The sequence below is a fragment of the Cyprinus carpio genome, chromosome B9, assembly GCF_018340385.1.
Source record: "Cyprinus carpio isolate SPL01 chromosome B9, ASM1834038v1, whole genome shotgun sequence".
NCBI classification, from domain to species: Eukaryota; Metazoa; Chordata; class Actinopteri; order Cypriniformes; family Cyprinidae; genus Cyprinus; species Cyprinus carpio.
Window position 1 is genome coordinate 17,860,339 of NC_056605.1, and position 13,856 is coordinate 17,874,194.

At 37.1% G+C, this 13,856-nt stretch overlaps 1 protein-coding gene across 5 annotated transcripts; it reads left to right on the forward strand.

The window, feature by feature from the left end:
- Nucleotides 1-167: 167 nt before the first annotated feature.
- Nucleotides 168-11,901, forward strand: LOC109096736 (protein FAM124A-like). Of its 5 annotated transcripts, none has more exons than XM_042731253.1 (5): nt 168-310; nt 464-585; nt 2,629-2,660; nt 6,191-6,954; nt 9,975-11,900. In XM_042731253.1, exons 2-5 carry the CDS (start codon nt 533-535, stop codon nt 10,794-10,796), a joined length of 1,671 nt encoding a protein of 556 aa, XP_042587187.1. In that variant the 5' UTR covers nt 168-310; nt 464-532; the 3' UTR covers nt 10,797-11,900. The 5 variants fall into 5 exon arrangements, with proteins under 5 accessions (XP_042587187.1, XP_042587189.1, XP_042587190.1 ...); XM_042731256.1 differs by lacking the exon at nt 168-310 and adding an exon at nt 1,078-1,116 and having other exon boundaries at nt 319-585; nt 9,975-11,901; XM_042731255.1 differs by lacking the exon at nt 2,629-2,660 and having other exon boundaries at nt 9,975-11,901.
- The last annotated feature ends 1,955 nt before the right edge of the window (nt 11,902-13,856 follow it).

Consider the following 13,856-nt stretch of genomic DNA (forward strand, 5'->3'; position numbering starts at 1 on the left):
GGCTACATTATTGTAATTATATCTCAGCAGTATCCTACTAAATGTTGTATTGTGAAAATCTTTTGCAAAATAGCCTAATTAAACACTATTTTATTAAACTTAAATGTAGTCTATTAATCCTTTCATAATACAAGAGCTTTAGCTAAAGAACCTCTCTCTCTCTCTCTCTCTCTCTCTCTCTCTCTCTCTAATTCCTAATTTCCACATTCCACAGACTGGGTTCGCATTTTGTTCGTCTCTTGGTCAAAAAGTGCGTACTCGCTTTAACTGCGTCGGGCCACCTGGGAGCGGTAAACGCACCGCTATTGAGGTGAATGAACGGCGGTGACGCACAAGCTTCACGAACGAACCGGATCACGCAGACTCTGGCGTGTCTTGTCACTATTATATGTGCCTGTCACCGTTACTGGAGTCGGTTGTTCATCCAAGCTTTAACAAGTTTCGTTGCTTTCATGTTGTGCAGTGTACGTGAGCGTTAAAGTGCAGAAGAGAAAACGGGAGGCATGTGAAGTTACTGTCACTTTCACCAGAGATGGAGAATTCAGTTGAAGATGAGTGCGCTGATTCGGGAGCGGAGACCGGAGGGTGAGTAGCCTAATGATAAACAGGTTTGTTTAACAAAGAAAATGAAATAGGCTACATAGAATAGGGAATATAGCTATAATGCACTAATTAGGATAGACACCAATATGCTACAAATATTAACGCGCTAATAAGAATCTGATTTATTTAAAGTGAGTCATTTGATGAGGATTCTGATACCTGAGCAGCGCAGGACAGGTCATCAATACTATTGGACAGCGCGCTTGTTTGAAGTTTTCTCGTTTGGTTTCTACCTCGTTTGGCCCGTTTCTTATTTAACCATCTGTTGTTTGGTATTAACACCCAAGACATCTGGCGCAGAGATTTAATGCTGAAAAGTAGCTGGAAAGCCAATGAGCTGAGCTAATAGGGCATGCTGCTTAGGCTTTTTAGCACAAGAGAGTGACAGAAGTAGCCAATATACTAATCGCATAGATTTAACTCTCTATTATCTCAAAGTCATGCATGATCTGTATCATCATTCTGTGATTTCAGCTGTGAACGATGAAAAGATGCATCCTGGTTTGTTTATAGGTAGGCCTATGTCATATCTTAATGGCTGTCCTGTCTTGTTGGTGTAGGTATGGTGATTTAGTAGGACAGTAGACTATCCTCTCTATCCTCTTATCATCTGTTTGTATGGTATATATCTTTATATCTGTTTTAGAATATTTTTTTCTTTAGATATATTTAATTTGTTCTGAAAAAAAATGCCCATTGTACCTTTCTAATGACTAACTCCTCAATTAGCTGATGCATTTATCCAAAGCCACTTACATTAAAACCATGAGCAACCTGGGGTTTAAGCTCAAATGGTGATAGCTTATCTCTTGTTGAGTTTGAACTACAACCTGTAATCTGACCACATTTAACCACTAAGATACATATATATTTAAACTTGCCTTCAAAATGTACAAAACCATCTTAGAAATTCATTTGACCCAAAAATGTGTTATGCGTTGATCCTGTAATTATAATATGAAGGACATATTGTTCCTATGTAAATATACTGGATGTCTTCCAAGCTTATTTGATTAGCCATTTACAATAATTGTTAAAAAAAAGGAAAGAAAGAAAAGAATAAATATTCTAAATGTCAGATTTGGTTGTGATGTGGCTGTCTTGGTGCTAAATGAGAGCTAACAGATGTTGTGTGTGGCTTATATCCTCATTTAGTTCATTTAACAACAGTAACTGTAAACTGTACTGATGGCAGTAAATCAGAAACTTTCAAAAAGGATGTTTTCTTTAATGATGCTTGAGAGTGCATTGTTTAAGTGTGAACAACTGCAGAAAACTCTATACAGCACTCACTGTATTTACACTCTCTTCAAAAGTTCGGGGTTGTGCTTGTTTATATATTTGTAGAAAACTTGATTCATTCAAGATTCTTTAATGAATAGAAAGGTTGTAAAATAATAAATAAAAATAAATATTACTGATCCCAAACTTGTAAGCAGAAGTATTGAACCAGTGCACCACATACCATTTCAGACCATACTATTACAGCATTAAGTTAGAACATTCAAAATTCAAGTTTAACTACATGGAATTTCCCTGTTCTTAAAAATAATTTAATACCCTGTTGCACTGTTTTCACTACCAGAGAAACAGGAAAAAGACAGAGGGTGAGGAAAGGAAAAATACTGACCAGGGAGCGATAAAAGACTAGGTCAAAAGAACAAAATGACTGGGTCACTATGTAAGACACATGTACATAAGTTATGAAATATGTCAAATAGGTCTTATACTTTTACCTTTTTTACCTTTCTCATCAACCGATGAGGTGAGAGAATAGAAGGTTTCTAACACAAAGCAACAATACACAATCTTTGATCATAACCTGTACAAATATACTGTATGTGCGTAATACACCAGAGACATTACTGCACACTAACACACACTATATACCATGACACCCAGGATTGTTTATCCAGATGTAGGACCTTCCTTTGAAACCTTGGGATCCTAAATCACTCTAACAGTCTCTAACAAAAATCTTTCTCTGTGTCTCTCTCCCATTTCTGTCATTCACTCTCTTCTCAGGTCTGACTACAGTCTTATGTCATCAGCAAGCAGTGAGTATATGCCACTTGGTTTTTATATTCCCCTTTATGCAGTTCAGATAAATTCTTCAACAAAACATGCTTTAATCAAACACACATCCGCCATATGTAGTTTCCTTTAAATCCCCTTTCCTCTTCCACCTTGTGCTCATTGGGGATTTATAAGAGACTATTCTTTCTAATCCTGCTTTTGGATTCATTTGTATTTTGAAAAGCACATTACAATTTAGATGTGGAAGATTTCTGTCAGTTAAAACACTTGACAATTGTTGCCATGACAGTGAGATTAGTTTGTTCGGGGAATCACTGCTTGAAGTGCTTCGAGAGCTCTGTTACCTCTGCTTGTTTGTGTGTGAGTGCCTTCTTGTGTGTGTGTCTGGGACTGACCTTTCCCCGTGGCTGCGTCGGGCCCAGTCTGTTTCCCTATGGAGGGATTAATGTCCAATATTAGCCCATTAATCTGAGGAGCAGGAAACACTCCTCCTAGTGACAGTGCAGGAAGCACTCTCACTCACCCACTCACTCACCCACTCACACACACACACATACACTAAAACCTAGAGCCCATCAAGGACACCACATAATAGACTGTGTATAATTTATTGTAGAATGAAGAAAAGTGGTTGAATGTGGACTCAGACAGAAAATGAAGAAAACAGAATGAGATGGTTTGAGGAATAATGGGAGATGTGGAGAACTAGTGGGGCTGGAGAAGAATTCAATGCTAAAATTAGGATTTGTTTTATCTGTTCTCACATATGAAAAAAAAATGATTACAGGTTAGTGCAATTTACAGTAGAAATTCAACAATTCTAAAACAAAATAAATGTATTTATTGAATAATATGTATTTTTATTTTATCCTGCTTATAGACATGAAGGTGGTATTGTCTAGAAAGGGAGTTCTTCAGAATTTATATACTGTCTATTTCATATTCCATTGTCTTTTCTTTGTCTGAGCACCTTTGCATGGATGTTTTTCACTTTTTCCACCACATTTCCCCTTATTGTTTCTGCATTCTGTCTCTTTTTTTAATGGTGTGACAGTATGCTTTCTTGAAAGGCTGCCATGAATAACTGCTTAATGCTGCATCATCAGTCATGTCAGCATTTCGCCACTTCTGCAGCTCATCAGATTTTCTCTGTATCCATGTGCACAATACTTTCCTCTATATATCTTTGTTCTCTAACAATTCAAGTGCATCTTCTGTGAAATCTGTTTCGCCTCTTTATAGCTCTGGACACTTAAATGCACTGAAAAAAAAGTACTTCACGTGGTAACATTTAAACTAATTTCAAAAAGTCAAAAATCAACCTAAAACCATTATGGCACACCAACACATTGTTATATCAGAGAGAAATAGCCACTTAAGGTAACAATTGCAGGTTTTTACAGTGTTAGAATGACACCAGATTGGAGTGTATATTAGGGATGGTTAAGCTGGGGCTAAATATGGTGTCTTATTTAATGTTAGTTGCTTAAGTCAGACAGCCAGATTACATTCCATTACAGACTCAACTCAAGATTACAGATGGTTTAAAGTGATCGAGGCTTCTTGAATCTAAATGAACGCAGAGCTGCCTCTCATAGACAGAAAAAATATTCACCGAAACTTAGAGACCAAGCATATTTTGAAATTCATATAATTAGAATTTGAATAGATAACATTAGTTTCACATAGTTTTAGTTTGCCTTGTAATAATTCACAAATTATAGCTGAATAATGTCGGTGAATATATATATATATATAGATATATATATATATATATATATATATATATATATATATATATATATATATATATATATATATAGTATAAGCCATTAATGCAGACTTGCAAACTGGCCAATGTTCCAATGAAAACAAACATTTAAAAATACATTTTATTTTACTTGATCATTTCCTTTTGAGTGAAATCTATCAAATAATGTGATTAAGATCAGTATCTGTGATTTCTCCTCATAATTGCATCAGTAATTAATCAAATTATGCTGTTTCCTATAAACAGTGTCCTGTAAACAGTGTCTTAATTAAACCATGTGTCTGCGGGGCAAAGTGCCCTAACATTCACATTTAATTTTTTCCAGCTGAAAGCTTTTGGTAATTAAAACATTAATAACTGGATCACATTAGGTCTGTTGTAAGGCTGTCCTCATATGTTTGTTTCTAAAGGTCATAGTGGACAATAGAGAATGTATTGTGTGTTTTTAAGTCTGAACAAGTACCTTTGCCTAGTGAACACACTGCTTGGTTTTTCCACACTGATTGATTGAAAGGATCCTTCATTGAACTCAGATGTGCGTCAGTTACACCTGCAAGAGTGCAGTGCAACTAGAGAAGAGTGTTTACTTGCGTGAGTGTGTTTTTGTGTGCAAGTGTGTAAGAGCATAGCGTTCCCTTGACCTCTGGTGCCCCCAACCTTAAACAACAAACAAAGTGGGACGGGTCCCATGAGTCAGGAGAGTTTGGGGTGAAAAAAAAAAGAGTAGGTGAAAAGAAAGAGGCAGCTGTACATGTTCTGCTATATTTGTTATATTTAAAAAAAAATTAGAATAGCTGCACAATATTTCTCATAATATAATAACAACACAAAGATTTTTGCTGCTGTTGTCACTAGATTATGGCCGAGAGATGAATATATCAAAGAGGGGGTTTGAAGTGCTTGTTATATTGTGCAGCATTACTCATAATGTAGAGACATCATGTGTTTTCACACGTCATATAAATACAGTCATTTATGAAATTCTTTAATTGATGCTCTTGTTGATCTCATTTTGCAGTCATAAAACATCACATTTGCCTTGAACACTTTGTTAAGAGGATCTTTCATGTACTTTTGTGCTCAGGGATATTTGTGTGTGTGTGTGCACTCAGGGCTCACTATGGTCAAAGGTTCAGTGGAAGGCCAAACCTTATTCAGAAGTCCTACAGGGAGCCAAAGCATTTCTCCATCGTTACTAACCATCCACTAATGCAACTAATGAGGCTGCACTGTTCACTATACAGCCTGATTACAGAACAGGAGCGCATGGATGAAAAAATTTCATTCAGTGTTGAGAGCCAATCCATTTTCTCTATTTCGTACTGTTCTTTCCCTTTATAGACGTTCAAAGCAAAGTAGGTTTACAGTGACTCCTGAAGCCAGAATAAAGCAGAAGATGTAACACACTAATACACCTAATACAGATAAAGAGAAGAACTAAGTGTGTTGTTGTTGTTTTTTACTAGAATGTAGAGCTTTATTTTCCTGTGAAACTTCTCTCTTGTAACATATCTGAACTTCTCCATTCATTAAGCCAACTCTTCCACCCCTTTCTTACACTCCCCCACAAGCTTGCGTTCAGATCTCCCTCCATCTAATCCTATCCTAAATACATATTTTTTCTGTTTTGATAATCTGTTTTACTTTTATATTTTTCACATAAATGAAGAAGAGATCTTCTTGCTACTGTTTCATCGCAACTATAATTACCATATTGTAATATATGATATTAAATCAGTATAGCTCCATACTTGTATGGATAATTTTCTCATCTTTTAGGTGATTTGTCCATGGGGGACCTACAAGATCCTTTCCTAGTTTCTATCCACATCATCACTGACCCCGGTCAGGCCAAAACGCTCCAGCAAGCCGCTGATCAGGTCCTCTCCTGGCTCCACCCTGATCTCACCCTCTTCAGGGTGTCAGAACGGGCAGGAGGTCTCTCTCGAAAGCCCAAGGTCCGCCTCCAGCGCGTCACCGAACCACCATCGCACCAGCCAGCCTTGGCTGTAATCCTGTTTCTACAGGATGAATATGGAGGTGAAGAGAGTCTTGAACGTCTCCACAATCAGCTGAGATGCCCACCGTGGCGATACCACCACACAGAGCGGGTGAACAGGCGAGGCCTCTTACCATTTTCTTCAGCCAGCCAGGACTTTGTTACTCTTGCACCAGGCACACCACTATGGGCGCTTCGCCAGGTGCACTACGGCAAAGAAATTGTGCGCTTTACAGTCTATTGTCGCTACGAGACCTACACCGAACAGGTGCGTCTGTACAGGTTGCTCCTGCGCCGAAGGCTAGCCCAGAAGAAGGAGGATTTCTGTTTCTGTGTAGTCTACTCCAACCCTGAAACAGAAATCCAGCTGTCATTCAAGCGGATGCCCCATGGCCAGAACCCCGTCCCCACTGAAAATGCTGTGATGGAGATCAGAGTAAGGGATATCGGTGAACTTGTGCCACTGCTGCCATGTCCCTGCACGCCTATCAGCGACGTCCGCTGGCAAACAAATGATTATGATGGGAATAAAATATTGCTACAGGTAAGACAGAGGATATATTATTAGAAAAAATATCTCAAAGCAATGACTTTTGTGTGTGTGTGTGTGTATATATATATATGACGTCTTAAACATTGACATCTTATATGAAAGTTCTTTTAGTGAACTTTCAGCAGTAACCCTAGTGTTCTAAAGTATGTCAGTATTGTAATAATAAAGTTGTAGTATATGTATTTTACATAACGTTATATGAACTCTTAATAAATGAGTCTACATGGAATATTTGTGCTTAATAATTTTCACACACCACAGGACAGTTAGTGAAGGTAAAAAGGTGAATAAAATGTAAAAAAATATAATGCACTTTCCAATATACATTTTAATATATTTTAATATTCATATTTATTATTCATATATAATAACCTAAATGTGTAATGTTGGATTAAAAAGCACAATAAGGTATGCATCAACTGCCAATACACCTTTTGAAACCTTTTTCTATTAAAAATAATAATAATAATAATAATTTGCAAACTTGTGATGAGTTTTTGCGAATTAATTAGTACTAACTAGGTAACAATAGCCAAATTAGGTTAACATGAGATGTGGTAGTGTTAGGCTACAAAATCAGTTGTCCTTGACTAATTTCATTACATTATTCATTTTCTCTGGGATGGAATAGTTTTGAACCTTGTCTTATCTATAGATTTTCTTATATATACTTTTAGCTTTGAATGATGTATTGTGATTCATCTCGGAGTTGTTTGGTTCAAGGCTTAGGGCTCTTTATTCAGAAATTTTCTTTCATGCCTATGCAGAAAAATAATGAGGAAAATGCTTCCACAACTCAGGTCCCTGAAATCACATTTGAGCTTTTTAATGATGCTCTGGACACGGTGCTGTGAATCAGTTTTTCATTACTGGTTGTCTCTGCAGAAATTACCTTCAGAGCACAGCTCATATTCTTTGCATCTCTTGCTGTGATGTCCTGAGGGTGTTTTGGTAGAAACCAAACAAACCAAAATTGAAAAAAAAGTGAAGCAGTGCGACCTTCTCTTCCTGAGTTGTTACCTAGCTACTGTAGAAAACAAATTCTGCTAGTAACTACACTGATGAAAAAATGTACCACAGTTTTGAGCCAAATTGATATTGAGCTCAGGTTCAGACCAGGCAACTGAACAGAGCATTACTGCTTAAACACCCTGCAGAGTTGCATACAGGGGAAAAATAGTATGAAAACACCAAGGCATTGCATAAATTGTACACATTGATTTTTTGTGTCCTGGTTCAAATCCAAACACCTCTGGCCTTCTGTGTTTGTGTGTTTATGTGTGTGGAAAGACTGTACTCAATGTAAAAATACTGAAACAAACCTAAAGACAGTCAAATTAACTAACACACAAGCACATACAGGTCAATTCTGCCTGACCTGGATTAGCTGCGATCAAAGCAGGTTTGGCTCTTTGTCACAACTTCAGCCTCATTACTAATCAACCCCTGCTGGTGCCAAATGGCACAGAGAGGATTTCACACATAATACACACAAGATGTCCAAATGATAAAAAAAAAAAAAAACACCAAAAGGCTGAACTGGTTGTACATATAGAAAAGCTTTCTCGCTCTCGCTTTACCCTCAGAATTTATGGACTTTAATCTGCTGCTGAACATCTGAAACATTTCATGTTTGGAAAACAATAGGGACGGGGGTATATACAGGTGGAGTAATGGCTGCTGAAAATTTGTCTGCTATGACAGGAATAAAAAAAAAGCAGAAAACACAAATTTACTGTTTTTACTGTATTGTTGAAATCATAAATATGAGACTATTTTCAAAAACACTTTAGAACGGTATTGTAAATACGTAAGATACTGATTATTACAACATTTTTACAAAACTATAAATTTGTTTACTCACCAAAGACAATTTTACTCACATTTGGGTGCTCAATGAGTCAGAAATTTCCATACAGTGAAATATATACTATTTTGAGGGAGATATAGTTCATACAGAATGAATATAATGTCATATAATGAGAGAAATATATGAATGTGGGAAATGTGTGAGTGGAACAGTGAGGAAGAAGGGCACAAAGAGGCTCAAAGATGGATGGAAAACCAAATAAAGCAAAAGAGGAAAATGATCGAGGGAGAGGTAGAGGGATGGAGGGAATGTGCAGTGAGGTGTGAAGCAGAAAACAGTGGAACTTTGTTACTCTAATGCACACACACTCAACAATGCTTGCTAAGTTTAAAGAGAAATTTTCCCCTCTCTCTCTCTCTCACACACACACACACACACACACACACACACACACACACACAGGTATACAGTTACCTTATCAAAGCCACATTCCCACATTGTGTTTTGTTTGGCATTTGCAGGAACATGGTTCACTTTCCCAAGCTATTTTTTTTTTAATGTCAAACTATTTTGACAGCTCACTGCAGATAAGTTGTCCATCATATTGCCATGTGAACAGTTCACAATTTACGTAAAGCAGCTGGTTCTTAACTTGTTTTGCTTTAATATCAGATTTTATATTGACATAGATTGTCAAATGGCAACCAAATATGTATTATACATAAGCTGACCAAAATATCTTTAATATCACACATTGAGGTTGACTGTAACAGTTTCTGCTGTATTTTCGATGAAATAAATGCAGTCTTGGGTACCATTATTTAAAGAAAATCGTACAATATATTTATTGTGTGTTCATATTGTATTGCAAAACACTTTTGTTGCTTGTTTGGTGGTATGGGTAGCTTTAAGGGTGGGTTAAGGTGTAAGAGATGGGTCAACAGTGTAATTATAAATGTAATTACAGAAATTAATTGCAGATGTGATTACATGCAGGTATTTTTTAAATATCTGTACAGTGTAAAAACATGTATGTACACAATAAGTGCATTGCATCAAATGATTAATTTACATGTAAGTACATAGTAGTTAAGGCCACCTTTATTTGGGACCAAAAAATATATGTGCTAGGATCTGCAAAAATGCTGTCCTGAAAAAATTAATTGCACATAATTTCATGCTCTCATTTTGACTTTGTCAGGTTCAAGGTTCACGGTATTACCGCAAGCACACTATTGCGAAGTTCTGTCACCTTCCTCCTGATGATCCTCCGGTTACCTCCCCTCCTCCACCCGAGCTGCCCCCTCCACCTCCTCCACCATACGGCCGCGGGCCCGCCTCCTATCGAAATCGCCGTTATCACCGGAACTCATCGCATTCGCGGACCCAGACCCTTCCGTCTCCGGTCGCCTCCAGGACACCCACGCTGTGCGATCAGGAGGGCCGCATGGAGAGGCTCCAGAGGGATGTGGAACTCTTACGGGCGGGATGGACAGGCCATCGCACACAGTCCCTCTTTTCTCTGCCTACAGATGAGTCCCGCTCCTCGTGTGCCTCTCCGTCAAGCTTCCGTCCTCGCTGCTTCTCTTCAATGGCTGCTCCAATTTTCCGTGTCAATGTCGATACACTAGTGGGAGCCGAAGAGACGGATGTGGACACGGGACAGACCATCAGCGGCAGCTCTGTGGACCTATCGGTGGTCTCAGGTTATTCCCATCCACAGCTGAGGCACCATTTAAAGGCCCCAGCACTGCGGCCCAAGTCTGCTCCTCCAACAGACGGAGGTCTTGACTTTGCTGATCTGACCTATAATAATGCCTCCTCCATAAGACAGACTCCTTTACTGTCTAGAACACAGAGCATCTCTGCTAAATCCACACCTTGTGTAGTACACAAACCACAGCCAAAGAATGTGAAAGATGTGTTGCAGGACAAAGGGCAGCAGAAGAGCAATGGCATTGTGACAGTAGATGATTGTAATCAAGAAGGCATTGCAGAGGAAGAGCAAGAATTTTATATCTGAAACATGCAGGACAATCATCTCATCAGCATGTATGCAGGTCTTAAAGAGGGATTGTTTTTAGGTCTTCTATAATTGCAAGCAGCTGAGTATTTAAATATGGAAAACCCTTAAACAAATTGTTCATCCAAAAATGAAAATTCTTTCATGATTAAACTCGTAAAACTCACCTGAAACACATATTAAGATATTTTAATGAAACCTGAGATGGTTCATTGAAAGTCCAGGTAATCAAAAACGTCAGGTCATAAAGGTGTTGACAATTAATTGCAGTTTATTAAGTCTTGTGAAGAGGTATGATCACTTTATATGAGCAGATTTAATTGACTTTCAATGGAGGGACAGAAACATAGGTTTAATTAAAATATCAAAATTTGTGTTCTGAAACGGGTTTGGAACGACAAAGGGGTGAGTCAAGGATGACAGAATGTTTGGGTGAACTATATTTAAGCTTTTGTTCTACAGTGAATTGTTTAATTAGCAACAGACCATGCTTAAAAAATGTGCATTCATAATGAATGACTTTAAGACTGAATGAAATTGACTTGTATTTGTTGTATGTTGTGGTATTCTGTAGTGTTTCATAATAGTTTTAATAACAAAAGAGCTTCATTGTTTATGTCAGAGAGCTCAGCGAAGAATAAAACTCTGCCACCTAGTGGTTGAACATGTTAACTACACAGGCGCTAGACACTTGTGTCATGAGGCAGGTCACTCATTATTAGAGAAAATATTGAAATTTCCACAGTTTGTACAGTTTCACTATTTGTTCCGTGTAAGAAAATTGTGTGTTTCTGACCTGAATGTAATGCTTTACATTATCACACATTTTAAATTATATGTACATATTTTGTTTTAATGACCTCTCAGTGACAGATGTCAGTGCTCTGTGCAAAATATCAATGATTATATGGATAGACAAGAAAATAATCAAGGAACTCATTAATGTCTGTGTTTACAAATATAAAATTATGGTGTGAATTACTTGCTGTTTATGTTGTAAAAACAAAACCCAAATAATTATTATGGTTATTATAGGGGTTAGCAGCTGTTTCTCTGTGGGAAAATAAATAAATAATAATAAATAATGAATTCTTACAACAATTGGTCACCGGGTCATGTTATAAATTGTTTAGAAATTATTTTTCCAAGTGCATTGCATCTTGTACATAATGTTGGCAATATGTTCATGTTGTCATAAACAGGGAGCAAGTCTTACACTTTATTGTAAAGTAATATGCAGGCTTGTTAATCAAACCATTACGACCAGCTACCTCTATAAATCTTACAATTCTTTTCAAAACTTGGTTCAGTGTGGGGTCAAAGATGTTCATGTTTCATTACAATCATGTAACACAAACACATACAGGACAGCCCTTGTGAGTTACCCCTCTCTCAGTGCCAGATCACTCCCCACACGTTCCCAGCTAATCCCATGAGCGTACCTGGCACATCGCTACGGCGACACCACCTCTCAGTGCTACTGCGCTCCGGCACTGGACTGGGATTCTGTTAATCCGGCCCAGCAACCATAGAGCTACAGAAATAGGGCAGGAGGGGTGAACGACAGCGAGCACTAGTTCCCTGCTAGATCATAAGTCAGGTCTAATAAAGTCAATTCCTGTTACCCAACTACCTCACTGACTATTAATACGCTGCAAATTAGGAGTTTATTAAGGCAAAAGTTGCAGTTAATAGTGAGAATTGATCTCTGAACTAAAGTGACCAATATTACTTATACAGCTGAATAACAGTAATTAATTTAATACTTCTGCTATTAACGTGTATTAAAAGACATTTATTAATATTTGTAACAGTAATGCTGAATATTATTAGCAGTTATTAGTATTAGTACTCACATTTTATTAATAATAATAATAATTACTATTATGAATAGTAATAGCAATTAATTTCAAAATATTTTTATTATTATTGCATACTCTAGCGTAAGTAATACCGCTTACCCTATTAATAAAAATGACTTCTACTATTAATTTGTATTAATATACACATATTAATATTTGTAACAGTAATGATGCATATTATTAGCAATTATTAGTATTTATACTCACCATATATTAATACTAATAATTACTACTATTAAGGTGGTATTATTATTACAGCCATCACCATCATGACACTAATATATTAAATTATTATCATATACTGCAAGCCACTGCATACTTAATTGTGAGAATGTAATTCTGAACCTGCAGTCGTATGTCGAGGCAGTGAATGTCACACACCCTAATAGGCTATTTCCACTTAGGACGGTCCAATTGTAAGTTAAAAGGCTAAAGAGTGTCCAGTTGCTTTAGACATATTTTTAATTCTATTAATGTTTTAGTTTATTAATGTTTGACCCATTAAAAAACTTTCTGTATTCAAAGTATGTTTGCATACCAACTTTTAAATATCTGGCCTCAAAGATGAAAGAGGAGTTGTTTACTTTGGACGGCATTCCTTTGGGTGCATTGTCCTTGCCCAAGTGACCGTGACTTTCCCATCATCATTTCCCTTCTTAAAAATTCAAATGCCATGGCTGGAAGACTGGAATTAAAGAATCTGTCTTCTCCCCTGATTGCTGCCAAGTTGGTTCTACTAATTAATATGCCTTCTGATGGGCACCGTCCAAATACCTGATGCTTACTGATCATTTCCAGCTTGCTGTTTACCATGGGAAAAATGTCTCTTCAGTCCATTAGGGTCATTTGTGGAAACTCCACTAACAGTGGAGATCTGACTTTGACAATGTATAACAGTTGTTTAAAATAAATATTTGTAAATATTTGTATAGGGATAAATTCTCAGTATTAACTACCTGCTTATTAGCATGCCTATTATTAACAAAAGCTATTGAATGTTTATTAGCACTTATAAAGCACATATCTGCATGACCATATTCTGCATCCCTAATCCAATACATAAACTTAACAACTATCTTACTAACCATTACTAAGCAGCAAATTGGGAGTTTACTGAGGCAAAAGTTGCAGTTAATGGTGAGAATTGAACCTTAAAATAAAGTGTGACCAAATGTTCTTTTGTTTCTTTCTTCATTAA